This window comes from Channa argus, chromosome 7, assembly GCF_033026475.1.
Source record: "Channa argus isolate prfri chromosome 7, Channa argus male v1.0, whole genome shotgun sequence".
Taxonomy (NCBI): Eukaryota; Metazoa; Chordata; class Actinopteri; order Anabantiformes; family Channidae; genus Channa; species Channa argus.
In genome coordinates, this window is record NC_090203.1 from 9,850,862 (window position 1) to 9,869,482 (window position 18,621).

Below are 18,621 nucleotides of genomic sequence, written 5' to 3' on the forward strand. Positions count from 1 at the left end.
TTTCTTTAAAACAGAAGCATTTTACAGGTCTTGGCATGTACAAAAGTTTGTCATTAAGTTTAGCCTGTAAGAAGCCAGAAATACAGGAATAATTAAGTTGGATTTGTAAAACAAATTTGTAGTGCTTTGTTTCCTCCTGGTCCCAAAAAAATTCAGAAGTGTAGTAAGATACTCAGCGTCTTCAGGATTGAATTTTTGCATTCACTGAAACTGACACTAAACTCCTTTACTTGGCTGTGCTCTTCGGATGATGAGTTTATATCTAAAATTAAGCGCAGCACAAGCTTTACTTACTTTCAAATCCTCTCAGCCAAATTTCTCAACTCAGCCGAGTAAGTCAGTGGGATTTGGCTGAAATCTAACAGAAAACAAAGTGAGTGAACCAGCTTTGTTTGTAACCAATGCAAAATCATAAGCAGAGCATTCCATCAATACACCCCCAATACACACACACATAAATACCTTAATAAAACAGGTCATTACAAAATATTTAATATTTTCATTTATAACTCAGACGTCATAATTGGCAAATACAAACTTGGTTCTAAAATTTACAAGTAAATGAATGGGACTTTAAAACGCCAATAATGGAGCATGAAAAAAATTTAAATGTGAAATCAGTGTACTGATCTGTATACAGCAAGAGCTTGGATCGTGTATGCAATAAGTCAAAAGAAAGGAATCATATGGGCAACAAAATCATATTGACATGGAAGCAGCATCAGCATTCAGGTGCTTATTGTATCTCAACCCTGGAGATAAAAGGATTGGATGTTACTGGACGAAGCCTTAATGGAGTAGGTGATTGTGGCTAATGGAAACAGAGGAACAACAGACACTAGTACGTTCATGATCACCTCATCATGAAAGGCACTATGCACCTTTTATGAGGGCAGGGAACATACTTTTTAGATAATGGGTTCAAAAGAGACTCCACTAGTTCTCATATACCACCCTGCAAACATGATTTATACAACTCCCTGTTCATGATTGGTTACCTGCCGAAACAGCTGATTGACTCAAAGAATTACCAAACAACAGAGAGGAGCAGCAATTTAGCAGTTTAATGCTGCTTTGGTTGTTGTTCCTGTTGTACAGAGAGGGGTGGAGCACAGTGAAGGATGAGAAGGGAGAGTGACAAAAGAAGCTTAATGGGTACCTTTTTACACCCTGCACAGCAGCAACACTGATTTAATATTTAGAAATTTTAAAAAGGCAAGGCAAAAAATGGAGTGAGAGGAAAATTGTTAAACATAAAAATTGGAGACTATGTCCCTTTATCAGGTTTCCTAAATGTATACAGTTTCTTACATCTCTTGCATTGCACATTTTACAGACATTAGTAAAATAACATGTATGCTTGCAGTGCTGACAACGTACATACAAAATGTCTTTACATTAAAGAGAACAATCAACAATGCAGCATTACGCAAATACATTCTTCAAATATTTCACAGAAACACTTCACTTTAATAGTGCTTCTACCGGTCTCTGATTTTTCAACGGGACAAGTGATATACGTTAGCAGAGTAGCACAAATTTCCTGCACATATTTAAACGCATCACTGCATGATTATTTACAGTACCCCCTGCTGATATTATGTCTTCTTCCTGCTTCGTCCTTTGCCTCCTGTGGGTGGCAGGTTAGCTGTAGGCAAAGACAAAGTGTAGGACTGAAAGTCAAGTTTCTGCTGAAGAATCCCTGTGAGAACAAACTCGGCAGTGAAAACCGGGAGTGATGCAGAGACAGCTGGGCCACATAGCAACCTGTCCTCCTCGCACGAAATCACTACAGTCTGCGGCTAAAAGAGAGCAAGGCGATAGAACTTTAAAAGTAGGAATAACCACGTAGATTCAGATTAAGGTTGGAAAAAACACAAATGAGATGATTGAGTAGCACAATTCAAGATAAGTTACTTAAGGTGAGATATAAGAAGGGCTCCAGGTTGAACTAGTACCTTGTGAGAAGAGGGCATCCTGGGTAGAAAGGTAGCTCCACTGCAGGAGATTATGTCTTTCATTTGGACTGGCTCTGGTTTCACTGATTTTGTAATGTGGATCTCGTATCCCTAAGAGAAAAAAAACAAAAGGCAAAATACACATGTAAACAAGTTTCTATTTTTATAGAATCTTAGAAAAAACGCCTCATGAAATCAATAAAATACACTTCTCTCAGAATATGTAACAAATCAAAACATTACTGACTAACATTTACTACTACTCATTCCTAACATTTCTGAATTTTCACTATGACTCATTTTTCAATGTCAATATTCCCCACCACCACTGGGCCATCTGGTAAGGGAAATATCACACTGGCACTCTGCGAGAGGAAATATGGACGTAAAAAACGGAACGAGCGTCTCCTAGTACCTGTAAGAGAGGCTGACTGCTGGCAGTCCTCAGAGAGTCCTGAAGAGAAAAACTGAACTTCTTTTCCTGCTCTGGATCCTTCACAACAAAGGCATCAGGAGGCAGGAAACTTCCAGCTTTACCACTCTGACACAACAGGAGATAGGAAGAGAGTCTATTTGAGTGGGTATAGCATTTATATATACGTATTCACTCATTTACTTGGGAGACAAAAATGGGCCTGGGGCCAGCTTTACCTTCTATTATAGCAACTAACCTTTTCTAGCCAGTGTGTGGTGACAATAGGGATTCCTTTAGCCACTGCACACAAGAACTTGACAGTCCTGCGAACTTTATCAGTCACCAAACAGTTCATGTCTGCCACACCTTTAGCCATGCTGCCCCCTAAACGAGCCAACACTCTTTCGCCTGCTTCATCCACCACACCTGTGAACAGCACCTGAGAAAATGACAGATACAGTGAGTTTTCTTTGATCGAATGTTCTGTGAAGGATAACTTTTATTTTCTAAATTGTTCATATTTTAAACAATACTCATACACACACTGAAACCACCATTTAGTTTCCTCTACTCAACCTGGATTCGCTCATTCGTCTGTGCCATAGACCTCCATGGTGAGCAGAAACGATTAAAACAAATTAGCCACACAGAACAGTACACTGGGCATCCTGTTACTTCATTCCAAATGTCTTGGTCTAGATAAACATTGCTCCAAACATTGTAATACCTTAATCATGTGTTTGGAAATAAAGAAATTTGGCATCCAGTGGAAAGGAGTGTCTGGCTCAAGCGTTTTTAAATCAGTTTCGGACAACAAACTATTCTAATACACTGGAATGTGACACATTTGAAAATGTCTTGTTTTCTTTCTAGCCAAGTTTCACATGCCAATATTTTGGTGATTAGCCTAGTTCAGCATAAACACTGACAACAATGACATGCACAATAAGTCTGAAGGAGTCCAGAATGTAAAAATGACAATTACACCTTTAAACTCTTAACTCCTTTACAACCATAACAAATTATTGTACTTGTCTGTTCATTAGTTTTAAAGGTATGGGTTCTTGTGTATTTGAACTTTGGACACAGCTAAGTTAGCTGTTTGCCCCTACATCCAATATCTATTGTAAGTCCAGACAAAAGTAATAGTGGTCTCAACCTTTTCCTCCCATTCTCCTCAAGAATGTAAACAAGTGTATTTTCCTATTTTTATTCCTCTAAATGTGTTCATTGCGCGAATATATTTAAGAGCAAACATCCTTTGTACACGCATTTTCTCCAATAAAATTAGTTCACAGTTCACAAAAACAAACACTCAAACATGCAGACCTTGTAGGACTGGCTGGCAACTCGCAGTCGACCACCAGCTGCAGCTGCAGGGGAGGCAGATGAGGAACGAGGAGTCTTTGCCACAGGAGAGGAGTCCAAAGATGTCTGTCGCTTCCGGGAGACACTGCTGGTTGGAGTCCGAGGCTATTGGAAAAAGGCAGGATGAAGTAATTAAAAAGAACCAAAAGAGTGGAAGTATGAAAACAGAGAAGGGCAAAGCATTGAATACACAAGATAATGAAGCAGAGAACATAAAATCTAAGAGTAAGAAGTGACTGCGTGACCACCAAACCACTTAATTCATTATTGCAGGGATGGTCAGACTGCTCTAGCTGCTGAGAGACTGGAGGACAGTGCATCAAAGACAGCAGAACATCCTGGTCACTAATTAAACACTACTCAGCTTCCCATTTGTCTAATTTATGATTCAATCAAGACAGTTTTAAAACCTTAAACTTTCAAATGCATGGTTAAATTGAAGTGCAGTATTTAAGTCACCTTTAATGTTGCCGCTTTAGCATCCTGGACAGATGTTCCAGTATTGTCTTCCTGCACCTCTTGCCTCTTACTTTGGACTGCTGATGGCCGCCCCTTTTCTCTCTTCTCAACCGTCTCCACCTCAAATTTCTCACCCTCTTCTTGCAACTCCACTTTAGGGGGAAGCTCTCTTGCAATCTTCTTTCCTTGAGCACTGGATGCTCTACCTCTTCTCTTAACTTGGACAGGAATTTCATCTTTTGTTTCATCTTTCCCTTTTTCCTCTCTTGTTTCTGTTGGTTGGACTTTCTGTTTCCCTTTGGTAAGTTTGGAGCTGTTGCTTGAATCACTCTCTGTATTTTCCAGCAACATTCTTTTTCTTCCTATTCTTTTGTCTTTAGCCTGACTTCCATTAGGTTGTCCTTGTGGCACTACAGTTTCACTCACCACTGCTCGGACCCTAACAGTTCTTTTAGACTGAGGTAAATCCTCACTATCATGACATGCCTCCGTATTTGTCTGGTCTTTGTCGTCTGAAGCAGCCAGTTCAGAGGCATTTTCACTGGCTTGCTGTCGCCTCCTTGTGGTAGTAGCCAGCTGAGAGTCTGCCTCCTCTTTGTCATCCTCCTGAAAAATGACAGAGGATGCCTCTGCTTTTTTGCCCTTCTGGCCTCTGGTTGCAGGTTTGGCAGTTGGATTCTGATTACTCTGACTAATGACAAAAGGGATGGAGTCTGGCTCCGTTTTTCTCCCTCTTCCACGCTGCCTGCCTCCTCTTCCTCTGACTTGAAAGCTGGAGCTAGAAACCTCAGAGTAGAGGGTATTGGAGGAGTTAGACCTTGAACGAAGTCCCAGTGGAGAACTTTCTTGTTGTGATGACCCCCCAGCTGCTGTCCTCCTTCTATTGCTGCTTCTGGCAATGGCTGCCTCGGGTGGCTCGCTGGCCCTCTTCACTCCTCTGCCTCGACCTCTCCCCCTGCTATCCTGTGGGTTTATGCTTGAAGCAGATCTCTCAGAGCTGACCGAGTTAGAGGAGTTGGAGCGAGATCTGGTTCTCCTCGCTGGGACGTCTTGATCTGGCTGTATAGTAATTGTTCTTCTGGCTGCTCTTCGACCTCTTATTGGTACATTGGGCTCGTTCTGTTCTTCCATGTTTTCCTCTTTCTCTTGTCTTTGTTTTTCCTTGGCCTCTCTTTCTATCTCCAGTCTCTCCCTTTCAAGTTTCTTGAGTTGTAGTTCCCTCTTTTCTGCATCCAATTTTTCTTTTTCTTCCTGTTCCTTTCTTTTAATTTTTTCTATCTCTCTGCTTTTTAATTTCTCATTTTGTCTTTCTGCCTTTTCATACTCTGATCTTTCTTTATTCTGCTTTATTTCCCTTTCAAATTTTTCTTCTTTTTCCCTAAATACCCGATCATATCTTTCCTTTTCTCCTTGCTCCTTTGTCTCTTTCTCTGCTCTCTCGTGTTCAAGTTTTATGTTCTCAGCATTTTCAGCTTTCAGTCTCTCTTGTTCTTTCTTCTCTTTTTCTATCCTTTCTGATTGTTCTTGTTGATATGCTTTGTGTTGCCTTTCTGTGTCCCCCTGTTCTCCTTCTCTTTCATCCTCCTCCATTTTTTGTCTTTCCTGCTGCCCAGGGTTGACAGCCCCTTTCTCCTCTCCCTCTTTACCTTTAGGTTTCTGCTTTTTTAAGCTGTTACTTTCAGTAGGCCTTTCATTTGATAACTGTTCTTCCACTTCCTTATCATTTTTCTCTTTCCTTGTGGATTTGTTTCCTCTAACCCTAGGTTTCTCTACCTCCTCCTCTTCTTCATGAGGCCTGGATTTCACTCTCTGCTCTCTGTTAGTTGGCAAAGCTTTAGTCTTCCCCCTTGTGTGAGTCTTTAGAATGTCACAGCCCTTAGCCTGCTGTTCTTCGTGTAATTTTTCCAGTGTTCTTCCTTTATTTATAAAGGTGACTCCACTGGTTCCAGCTTCAGACCACCTCCCCATTACCCTCTTAGGCTGCCCAACATTTGTTGTTGCTAAGTGTTGTATTTCATCGGTAGAGACATCAGAATTTGTCAGAAGTTGTATCTCCCCTTCTTCAAGTCCCCTTCCCGTTCTTCTTTTTCGAAAACCTACAATTAAGTCTTGACCCCTTTCTTTATCTTCTACTGTATTCATTGGTTGAGTTTCAATAGCAGTTTTATCTTCTTCATTTTGGGGACCTGGAACTGTGATGTCACTTTCACATTCCTCATTTCCACTTATAGCCATGGCCTGAGCTTCACAAACATCAGTGTGCATGAACTGGGTTTCCGAATTAGTGAGAGGTTGTGTCTGCTCTTCCTCAAGCTGCAGTGGCTTTGCTTTTCTTCTTCGTGGATCTGGAAATGAGTCCTCGTCATCACATTTATCATCACTTTCTTCATCTTCTAAGTTGTCTATTGGCTGAGTTTCAGCTATAGACAGGACTTCACTAAAGAGTCTCTGGTGAGTTTGAAGTACTGTTGCATTTTCTTTTCTTTCTTCTGTTTCCGTCTGTGTTCTGGACTTAACTTGTTGAACAATAGAAGCAGGCTTGTCTGTTGCCATTATCTCTTCTTCCTCAAAGAGAGAGATGGGTTGGGTTTCAGCTATGGCAAGAGTAGATGAGGTGGGACACTTTAAAGGCTCAGCCTCAGCCGCTGTGTTTTCTGTATCATCCTTACCGGTTTCATCTTCTGAATCACTGCAGGGCTCTGAAATATACGCCTGTGTTGCTTCTAGGGCCAAATCTACCTGGGCTTGTTCTTCTGGAATTACTGAACCTCTGGCAGGCTCTACATCCAATCCAAAGGCCTGTGTAGCTTCCAAATTTGGAGCTTTTTCTGCAGATGTTCTCTCTGAAGTTGAGATTGCTGCATATGCTTGGATATCTTCCACATATCTATTCACAGGGAGAAATGTTTGGGTGCTCTCCATGGCCAGAACTTGGGCCTGACATTGCAAGTGGCTGCTGTCAGACAATCCTAGCTGGCAAGATTCTCCATGGCTGGAATTGTCATCTTTTCCGTCATCAGAATACTCAAGGTCAAAGGCTTGGGTGGGGTCTTTGATGTGGTCATCTCGAGGGTTACCCTGGCAGTTTCTGGTGTGAAGAATAAAGGACTGTGTCTCTGCCACAACAAAGTCCTCGTCCTCTTGGCTGTCTGAGCAGGATAATGCTATACCAAGGAGACAACATAGACAAAGTAAGAAAGTTTATGCAAGGTTAAATAAGTAATATTGTTATGTGCAATAAGAACATTTTAAAAGTAATTTGCTTACATCTATTTGGAACTAAAGAGGGACTCAGGAATGCCTGGGTTTCCATGTTTGCAACTTCTCCTTCTAAAACCATTTCAAAAGAAAAATAGCAATTAAAAATGTGTTAAAATGCCCAACCCAAATACAGTAGATCAAGGTGTATACTGAAATTGAGAAAAACAGTTATACTTTACCTGCAAATATAAACTAAATTGTTTGTGCCTTTCAAGCATATCTTGATATCTAGTTATGTATAAAAATGTATTATGGCAGCCCAGTTCACCCTCCCCCTGCTCAACTATGCTCTACTGTCTGCTACATTCTGCCATTAAGGGTTAGACAATCAAATTACAATAAATAAGAATGCTGCAAATCCTTGAAATCCTCCGACTGGTTAGAAGTGCCAGGCTTGCTCTTTTAAACTTCTTTAACGTTTAGAAGCAATTTGGGACATATATGTCTACTAAGTATTTATGAAAAAGTTACATACTGTAACTTTAATTTGTCAATTTGAAAACCTATTACCTGAAAGCTGAAGAGGTGTGGAGCAGTTCTGCAGCAGGGGAAGGAGCAACCCAGGTGATTTTTCTCTGCATAGGTCAGGGATCTGGTCTTCACCTGGTATATCTGCCTTGTTATTCTCCACATCTGTAACATTATCGACTCTTCGGTCAGCTTGATTGTCCATATCCCTAGCAGAGAGCACACTGGATTCATCCACATCTGTGTTTACATCGGAATCTGACAGAGGGGCATCTGACACGATAGCAGGAGAGACTGACAAATTTGTTACAGCAACAGGTATAGCCACAAGACAGTTATCTTCCACATCTGTGTCACTGTCAGGACGAATATTTAACTCAGCTTCTGCATCTGCAGTACTACTTGATTCTGTGGCAGAAAACACCATCTTGGGTTTACTGAGAGATGGGGTTGGTATTGCTTCATCATCTGTGTCACTGTCTAGATGCAGCCTAGGAGCAGCAGGGGTGGATTTAGATGCAACTGACTTTTCATCTAATCTGGTGTGACATGCATCTATTTTAGAGCTTGGTTTACATTTTTCATACTCTCCTCCTTTCATTTCTTCTTCAACATCTGTGTCACTGTCTAGGTAGAATTCTTTTGGCTGTGTTGAAGAGTCAGCAATTTGTGTGCTTTGAAATGACATAGGTTTTGCTTTTGTGGGAGCATCTGACACAGCAGTGTCATCGTCCACATCAGTGTCACTGTCATTAGAGACTCCCTCAGGCTGAATGGTCAGAACAACATGAGGAGGTTTGCTATTGTCATTGGAGCTAGGCACAGTTTTAAGGGCTCTGTATGAGGTGTCTTCATTATCTGTATCACTGTCCATATGAAACTGGTCTGTGTTTGGTGGCTGACTGACTTGGTTAAAGGACACAAGACTTGCAGATGTCACCCTTTCCTCCTCTCCCTCTGTGTCAGTGTCATTCTCCATGTTAAACACAGGGGTTGCATGTGCGAAGATTTCTGGTGGTGGTACAGGCAATTCATCTCCAGTAAGACTGACATTCCTTTCTTGTTTTGCTGCTGCGTGTTGACCATTTTTATCAAACTCCGTCCCTTCTGGTGTCACTCTTTCTTCCTCCTTTCCTTGGTCTTCTTCACTGTCTTCCAGAATGGTAAGTGCCTGTGTTTTCGTCTGCTGCTGTTGCCCCTCATTTAGATCTGTCTCCTCCTTGTTTAAGCTGACATCTTTAAGAGGGCTATTTTTAGTGGAGGAAGATGGTGTAATTGGGCTTTCATCCTCACTGTTAAATGGTGTAAAACAATAAAAAAGTTTTACAGCAGCACATACTTGCATTGGTTATGTCTTTTATTAGTAACATACATAGTGTATTTTATTTTGGAAGAAGTTGTTGCTAATTTACCTTTCTGGGACAATTTTGTTTGTTGGACTCAAAAATGTAGAACAAATTGGACTTGACTTATGCGAGTCAGAATCAGACACTGCAAAAGATATTAAGATGACCTCGTAAAACATCTTACTAAAAATATTGTTTTATCTTAATACAATTTTTTAAATTTACCTACCTAGAGGCTTGTGCCCTCTGGCTCCTCCTCCTCTTATCTCATCATCTGAGTCTGAGTCAGATTCTGGGACCAGGGTCCCCTGTGGCTGAGTTGGAGTTTGCTCAAAGGACAAGCAACTGGTCTTGACAGGAGTGTGTGTTAATGACATTCCGGCCTTTAAAGTGCTGTTTACACATTTCTTGCTTCCTATGCTCGTGTTACCACTTGTTTCTCCTGAGGCATTTGGCAACCTGGCCTTTACCCCCGAACCCAAATTTCTGCTTACAGGTGTCCTCATGTCCTCCTGAGACAAGACTGTGTTTACAGCGCAGCTGACATACTGACATGGGATGTCTGCCACCACCAAACTGTCACCATCACTGAGGGCATAGCGTACATTAGGAGTCAACTTTATGCGGCCTTTGTGGGTTCCGTTCATGCTTCCTAGGTCCCAAACCAAAGCCTCTATATCTACTTCACTGTGAGAGCGTCTTCTCCTGTAGACAGAGATGGAAATAATAGCATGCTGCTTGGATACTGAGGGTGCTGGCAAGGGCAGGGTGCAGGAGTTGGGGTCACGGCCCAGCACATTATCTCCAACAAAGAGGGGGAACTCTGGATGAGAGAAAATGTTCATAGTAACAAATGCATGTTAGTGCAAGTCAGGAAAACTGCTAAATTAACAAACCACTGGTGAATAGCAGCCACAGTAAACAACCTACCAGTCTCAGGCATATGTTGATTTTTTAAGATGTATAGTTTAGCAAGTGGTCGCCTCCTCTTATTTTCATTCTCCTGCTCATTCTCTTCATCATCTGACTCCAAGATGGAGTCACTGAGCATCTGAGTAGAATCCATTTCTCACACAGGGTAAGCCAGGAGGGCTGCCAATCGTAAACAAAGCCACGTTGTTAATTATACTATATTGCTAACATATAATATCGAGTACAGTGTTATCTTGCTAACTCGCCTGGACGTAGCCAAATAAACTAACCAGTAACTTTGTGCAGCTAACGTTAGCCTAAACGGCTAATTTGGTGATCTCTATCGTAGTCGTGCTTTAAACGTTGACTGTAAGTTAGACTTCTAGGTCTCCACTTCTCTGATATGCTTGCTAACATCCTATCTTTACCACTAATCTAAATACCGCTACGCAACGCGAGAATTACTTTTATTCCAAGTGTAGCATGTATGTCAAAATCACATCAATTCACATCAATACCACTTCCGGTCAACATTAGAATTAAAACACGAAAGATGTTAACCGTCGGTTTGGAAATTTCAAACGTAAATATCAACAAATTTCACGTCAAATCAAGCATTTAAGACAGTCTTCATTGTCAATTAAGCAGACATTTCATTTTAAAATATCATTTAGATGAAAGAAAACTACGAACCTAATGAACTCTTTAAGGATGTTTACACTATGTTAGTAGCTTTACTGTAATTCGCACAATTTATGGTGAAAGAGTTTAATGCTACTCAAACACACTTTGTTTTCACAGTATAGGCATTTCTTTTCTTTACGTATGCTTACATTAATATTTGAGAAAAGGATTGCTCTCTGATACCTACCCCACACGTCTTGGAGTGCTTAGAGAAGATAAACAAATGTGTTCGTGCACATCCTGGAAAGATTTTACAACGCCCCAAATTGGCGTTTCAGCAGCAAGCGATTGGCCACAACAACCGGAAGTGGGTTTGTATTGGATATCTTAGCGTCGATCTTCAACAAAACGCATCTGATTGGGCAGAAAATGCCCGAAAGCGTCATAGTTCAGACAAGTATTTTCGCGCCGTGCACACTATGCCACTACCAGAGTTGTCCTCTGTCTTTGTTCATTTAATAACATAAGTTACTTACGTTTCTCACCTGAGGCCTCAAATGTGACAGTACCAGTCTCTCTAGAACTTTGATGGTGTGTGATGTGACAGCTACTGGCCTGTAATCACTGAGGGCAGATGGAGAGGATTTCTTTGACAGTAGAATCAGGCAAAATTTCTTCCACCGAACCGACACCTTCTCCTGACTCAGGCTCAGGTTAAAGAGGTGTTGTTGAATCTCAATAAACTGCTCAGGACAGACTTTCAGGAGTCTTGGGCTTAGTAACCGTCAGGACCCGCAGCCTTGCTCTGATTCAGCTACTGCAGCTGAATTTATATATATGAGTTATTTATATATATATATATATATATATATATATATATATATATATATATATATATATATATATATATATATATATATATATATATATATATATATATATATATATGTATGTATGTATATGTATGTATATGTATATATGTGTGTGTATGTACATGACGGTTGTTGTTATGCACAACTGTTCGTTGCTAACTGTTTATACTAAATACTATTCACAAAACAAGAATAACATAAAGGTCTATGTAAAATATGTCTTACCTTCAGCACCACAGACACCCAAATGCTACAAGTGCTGCTTTTCGCAGTTTATACGCAAATATTTAAAAATATATTATATATTTAAATATTTTGAAATACCACACAGAACAACATCCAAACCTTCAGGCCCTGTTACTGTGCTCAAAGGTTAGTCAAGACCATTATCATTTCAGCCTTGTGCCTATGTTGCGTATCCTTACAACAAGCATGCTTCAGGTTAAGCCAGTCTAGCTACAGGTCTTATGTTTATATGACCTAATAATAAACTTGCAAATAACTTCTGTCGTGATAGCCATGATTTCTATTAGAAAAGACTACATTCTCCAGCAGGACCTTTAAATCAAAATGAAAAGTTTTGTCAACATATGTGTGATTGTAATTTACTCAGTCAAAAAAAGTCCTGCTACTTTATTCTATGTGTTATATACAGTGATCGTTTGAATGGTCCAAAGAGGCAATAAGTATGTTTACTCACTAATGCTAAACAGTGGGATAGTTGTAAAAATGTGTCTTGGTGCTGACAAAAAAAAAACTTTGTGGACTTGACCGTTATAATATTGTTTGTGGAGCAGTGGAGAAATAACACCTTGATGTTACACCTAAATAAATATTTCAATAACTGGTAACCAAGTCTGAATTAAACATATCTTGGCTTTTCAGAACTGTTCACCTCACTAAATTGCACATGTACTGTGTATTATTAGTATTTATAATGTATTAAATTTTTTAAGTTTATTGATATCTTATTACTTTGTATATATATTATTATGTGTAACAGCTACTGCAACACAAAAATCTACAATCTATCTATCTACAATGCAAAACAGCTATTTTTCATTCAAGAATTGCAGGAGATGCACAGAATGCACCCGTAACCTTTAAACAGAAACTGCTGTTCTTAAAGTTACCACTCAGCCACCACTGGAAATTTCAATCGATATCCAATCCTCAATAATTAGTTTTGAACTCTAGTTTAAAAATGAATGGCTTAGTTGTAGTCAATTATCAGTATTATCAGCTAAAAACAACTCAAATAATTTAATGTAAAAAAAAGAATGCAAAGGAATACAAGCTTTTTTTGACAACTTTATTTGTAGTAAATGACAAGGGATATCTAATGTACTCTAAAGTTTGATACTAACTTGCTCTTGACACTAGGTTTTTTCCTTGGGTACTTCTGTGGTTGATCGTTAGTTGATTATTTTTCATTTTGGCATTGATGGGTTGAGCTTCCTGTCTTGACCTTCACATCTTTGTTTTCAAGCATCGTCTTCTGCCTCCTCTTCAAATTCCCCTTCTTCCTCAGCAGTGGCATCCTGGTACTGCTGGTACTCAGACACCAGATCATTCATGTTGCTCTCTGCTTCAGTAAACTCCATCTCATCCATACCTTCACCTGTGTACCAATGCAAGAAGGCCTTACGACGGAACATGGCTGTAAACTGCTCAGAGATGCGCTTGAACAGCTCCTGAATGGCTGTGCTGTTGCCGATGAAAGTGACAGCCATCTTGAGGCCACGGGGTGGAATGTCACAGACAGCAGTCTTCACATTGTTGGGGATCCATTCGACAAAGTAACTGCTGTTCTTGTTCTGCACGTTCAGCATCTGCTCGTCAACTTCCTTCATTGACATGCGGCCACGGAACACAGCGGCCACGGTTAGATAGCGGCCATGACGTGGGTCACATGCAGCCATCATGTTCTTGGCATCAAACACCTGCTGGGTGAGCTCAGGAACTGTAAGGGCACGGTACTGCTGGCTGCCCCTGCTGGTCAGGGGGGCGAAGCCAGGCATGAAGAAGTGCAAACGGGGGAAAGGCACCATGTTGACAGCTAGTTTCCGGAGATCAGCATTGAGCTGGCCAGGGAAACGCAGGCAGGTGGTTACGCCACTCATGGTGGCAGACACCAGGTGGTTAAGGTCTCCATAGGTGGGTGTGGTCAGTTTAAGTGTGCGGAAGCAGATGTCATACAGAGCCTCGTTGTCAATGCAGTAGGTTTCATCTGTGTTCTCCACAAGCTGGTGCACGGACAGTGTGGCATTGTAAGGCTCAACCACTGTGTCTGACACCTAAGGACAGATTCACACAGAACTCCTTGTAATTTACATGGTTTCAAGAGAAAACCTTAGGCAAAATACACTAAAATTAGAAACTGAATATTTTTATGGTCCATCACATGGGTGTATTACCTTGGGGGAAGGCACCACACTGAAGGTGTTCATGATACGGTCAGGGTACTCCTCACGGATCTTGCTGATGAGCAGGGTTCCCATACCAGATCCTGTTCCCCCACCAAGAGAGTGGGTAAGCTGAAAGCCCTGCAGACAGTCACAGCTCTCTGACTCTTTGCGAACTACATCCAGGACTGAGTCCACCAGCTCAGCTCCCTCTGTGTAGTGACCCTTGGCCCAATTGTTTCCAGCACCACTTTGACCTGTAGGGGCAAAAGTGACATACAGGTGAGCTATTTTTTCCTCCTGCCTATGAAAGGCATTAGTCAATATCAGTCAGTATTCAATATTAGTCAGGAACATGAAAAATGTCATTATTATACTCACCAAATACAAAATTGTCGGGTCTAAAGATCTGCCCAAATGGTCCAGACCTTACAGAATCCATGGTGCCAGGCTCCAAGTCAACCAGAATGGCTCGAGGCACATATTTACCTCCTCCACAAGAAAGGGAATGAGAAAATAAAGGGAGACAGGAAAAGAGGGAGAAGGGGAGAGAAATAAAACCAACTCAATAATGCAGGAAACCACAGTCTTGGATGTTAAGCAGAATATACAATGTGAGTAAATGCAGGAGACACAGCACAATGTAATAACATGCCTAATAAACTTCAGGAATAAATTGCAATGCTTAAAATGCATGCACATAATATACTCTTTATATAGTGTATAAATCAGTTATCAGGAGCGTAGCTAACCTGTAGCCTCATTATAGTAAACGCTGATCCTGTCCAGCTGCAGGTCACTGTCTCCATGGTAAGTCCCTGTGGGATCAATGCCGTGCTCGTCGCTGATCACTTCCCAGAACTGTAGACAGAAAATGGAAGGTATCACATGACAGTGATTGCGGTTTACGGGAATGGGGACTCTAAATGAGAATAACAACAGTGGGTTTGCAATGTTAGATTCTGCTAAAATTACAGGATTTTTTCCCCCTTTTACCAAACCATTTCTGGACCTACTCCATACAACACAGCTGTTAATATTTCCACAGTTGTCGACTGATGACTTGGCAGAATGCAGTTCTTTTAGATGTAAAAATGCAAAAGAAGGAGCGTCGGGCTACAGTTTACTCCACGGGCAAAACTGTAAATAAATTCCATTTGCAGGAAGTCACAGTTGACTGAATACACTGATTGTCTTCAGAATCTGTATTCATGTCCTGGTGGCTCTTTAAAGAACAAACTCAAATCTTTGGCAGCGTATGAGCATTAAAAACCATGAGCGGGTGCAACTGTTGCATATGCAAGCAACCATTTGGAAGCACACATTTTTCTGATATCATCCCACTCAGACATTTTTTGTCATCTAGCCTGTGATTTTCTGCTAACAGCAGCAATAAGAGGATTTAGAATAATCTGCATAAGCAGGCTGTATTACAGCTCAGTATTTAGGAGTCAGCTGTGGGCTAACATTTTAGTAAGACCATGTAAAACAAAAATGTCCAAGTGGCCTTAATATGCAAACGATCACAGCACAGCAAGACAAAGACAAGAACAAAGAGCCAAAAAGGAAAGGCTAAAGACGAAAAAAAAATGAACATTTGACAGTGATGATATGGATGGCTATCAATAAAGCCTGAATACAATAATAGTGAAAGAATGAGGACAATAGGAAGGAAAGCATTGCCACACCCTGACCTAATTCTTCGCAATGTAGCTGTTCAGCAGTTCTGTCAATCATATCAACTGGACATCTAAGTGACTGGGTCCTGGGGGAATGGAAACAACTGTGGATCATCCCTGTAGTGATTTTAACAGCACACTGGGCACACGCACACTAATGATATTCCGCGCTTTAAAAGGGGGAGATGGGTATTAATTTTCAGCACTAATTCAATTGCACCAGCTTATATGTATACATTATGTGCTACTGTGTACAATCTGTGGTCACAAAGAAAATTCATAAATGGATTTATGTTGCATTTATTTCCTAAAGAGGACAGCCAGCATTTGCACATTAAGTCAATTGAGAGACCAGTGACTTCTCCCACTGTGCATCAGCTGTTTCCTCCATTCCTCCCCCACCCTACCCCTAATTTGGTTAGGAGAGGATACATGGATGGTTACAAAGACAGGCTCTGCTAGGACATTAAAACCTCAATCAGCAGAGCATCACCATGATAATGAGGTATCCTGTAAAGTATAAGTCATTGTTACTGCGATGTCGATTTAAACAGTAGGGAAAGACTACTATTTAAACATATGCTGCCTGAAGCAAATGCTTAGTTGTTAAACAAAAGGAGATGATAATAATGGGCCAAGGAGATGTGTGCTGTTGCAGACTGTTGCTCCTGTTGATGGTGTATTGATGCTTAAAATGTGGTCCTATTGTGTAGAATATAGTGTCAAATACCAGAGGCCGGTAGTAACCTACATATGTATTGACAAAGGAGAATAAACAAGTGTACTTATTTGCTTCAAGCACAGACGGTGTCTCTTAGAAAAATCACTGTCTTTCTTTAGCAATTATGCAGGCCACACCCTTACCACAGCACCCCTGCTCTCTCACCAGCTGAAGCAGCAGACTCCATCTGCAGCCTAAAGGAAAAAATCTAATCAATATGGATTATTGATCTATCAGTCATTTGGGGGTGAAAAACTAGGTCTCCCATCCCAGCTCATTGTCTGAAATACCAATCATATCTGCTGTTGAAAGACAAAGAAACCAGAGGAGTGCGGGATACACTGACAGAAGCTGTGGCAAGAGAAGAATAGACAGAGGTTTTTTTTCCTCTTTTCTTTATCCCAGACAATGTCTTGGGGCCAGCTGAATCCACAGTGCTGGGACGCAGACACGCCCGGTGTTGTGTGGACAAAAAGAGTCCCGTTGTACCGTTATTTCAGTGCGAGCACGGTCCGCTGCTCCACACCCACCTACCAGTTATCGCAGTGCATAGGATTCAGACAGAAAAGCACATAACTAAACACATGCACTTGGTTTTTACTGTTTATGAATGGTATTTGTTTTAGGATGTGTTCAAATGTACAAAGAATATATTTTGTACGAACAGAACGTTTAATGTATGCACAATGAGACAAAGGGAGTCCTTTGTCTTCACACATTTCAAACACATATCAGCTTTATACAGATATTTCCCAATACGTATAATGGATCATTTCTGCACATTGAGTCTGGGCCATATTCAACAATTAAAAAATACAATTTTGTCAATGATTTAAAAAATTCCCATACCTTTGCACCGATCTGGTTACCGCATTGGCCCGCTTGGATGTGCACGATTTCTCTCATTGTGGATGCGTAAGTGTTTAACGACGACGAGCAGAACCGTTAGTTTGTTAACACGAGGAACCCGGTGCAGGCTTCTGCGAGTATGCCGGACAATGGATTTATAATGTTGGAGGGTGTCCAGAACCAAACTGGGGCTGAGTAACGGGCGTGGCCAGACCCCAGACCCAGCTGTTGTAGACGGGGATTGGTTGAGAGGATGCACCCGGAGCTTGGGGGGGGCGATGAGGAGGGGCACTGCTGCAGACCAGGGAGTGGAAATTACATACTGAGAATAATCAGAACTTTACCAGCTGCTGTCCATCAACACACAGTAAAAGGTATTTAAATATTTCATGTAGATATCAGAGGAAAATCACAAAGCAACAATGCCCCCCCACAGCAAGAATAGATTGAAATCTGGAACAAGATGGAGTCAGCTCAAGCCCCTCTACTTAGGGTCCTTTGGCATTATTCGGAACCACACCACCAGGTCATTTAATAGCTCTTTTCAGTTTTCTAGGTCATATGTAGGTGAGCTTGATGATTCTTTCCTTATCTGTCAAATTCACTAGACAACAAGTGACGTTAGACTGGGTGGTGTATTGCATCCAGCTGTTTACTGCTTCCAGGCTAAGCAATGGAAGCAAGTCATGAGGCGGTTTTCACTGCAGCTGTTTTTTCTCGTATGATGTGATATTCTAAAACATGTAGGCAAGTAGGCATTAGATTATAGTTGAACCAATTGTCATAACTGGTCATGTTATTTAGATTTCTATCAGACTTCTTGGCAAATGTGTCCTAAATTGATGAAGTGGTCATAAATGAAGGAGAATGTGTGAAGCCTTATATCAACCAGCTAAAATAGCTCATAGATGCATCTTATGAACCTTCGAATTGGCATTCTTCAGAACCAAACAAAGTGTAATAATATCTGAAAATTACATTTCTAATTAGGTATTTTTCCCGTGCTACATGCAGTGCTGGAAAACATTTTCTTTACTGTGTCCCTTGGCAGTAGAAACTGTGAAAATTTCTGATTTCTGTCTAATCTTTGGAAATTAATCTCCCACTTGTGAAATTTACCATATTCCATAAAGAAATGTCTTGTGCATTTTAAATTATTGTCCTGAAAAAATACTTGGAGTACACGGTTATACAGGCAACAGGCTTAAGCATTTTTTGTGATCAATGATTTAGTAACTTCTCATTCCAATCTCAATGTTCATTAACATAAATATAATCTTAAAT

The 18,621-nt window shown here is 40.8% G+C and overlaps 2 protein-coding genes across 3 annotated transcripts; both read right to left on the reverse strand.

Annotated features, from left to right (window-relative positions):
• Positions 1-1,049: 1,049 nt before the first annotated feature.
• mdc1 (mediator of DNA damage checkpoint 1) lies at positions 1,050-11,154 on the reverse strand. The gene is made up of 12 exons (XM_067509443.1): positions 11,059-11,154; positions 10,206-10,367; positions 9,505-10,098; positions 9,342-9,420; positions 7,972-9,221; positions 7,468-7,530; positions 4,201-7,364; positions 3,703-3,846; positions 2,630-2,812; positions 2,374-2,499; positions 1,959-2,069; positions 1,050-1,802 (listed from the first exon to the last, which is right to left on the reverse strand). The coding sequence occupies exons 2-12, from the start codon at positions 10,339-10,341 to the stop codon at positions 1,599-1,601; spliced, it is 6,054 nt and encodes a 2,017-aa protein (XP_067365544.1). The 5' UTR covers positions 10,342-10,367; positions 11,059-11,154; the 3' UTR covers positions 1,050-1,598.
• A 1,820-nt stretch (positions 11,155-12,974) lies between these two features.
• Positions 12,975-17,550, reverse strand: tubb5 (tubulin, beta 5). 2 transcript variants are annotated; one of them, XM_067509523.1, is made up of 5 exons: positions 17,338-17,550; positions 14,841-14,949; positions 14,470-14,577; positions 14,101-14,345; positions 12,975-13,980 (listed from the first exon to the last, which is right to left on the reverse strand). In XM_067509523.1, the coding sequence occupies exons 1-5, from the start codon at positions 17,392-17,394 to the stop codon at positions 13,168-13,170; spliced, it is 1,332 nt and encodes a 443-aa protein (XP_067365624.1). In that variant the 5' UTR covers positions 17,395-17,550; the 3' UTR covers positions 12,975-13,167. The 2 variants fall into 2 exon arrangements, with proteins under 2 accessions (XP_067365624.1, XP_067365623.1); XM_067509522.1 differs by having other exon boundaries at positions 14,470-14,580; positions 17,338-17,548.
• Positions 17,551-18,621: the final 1,071 nt, after the last annotated feature.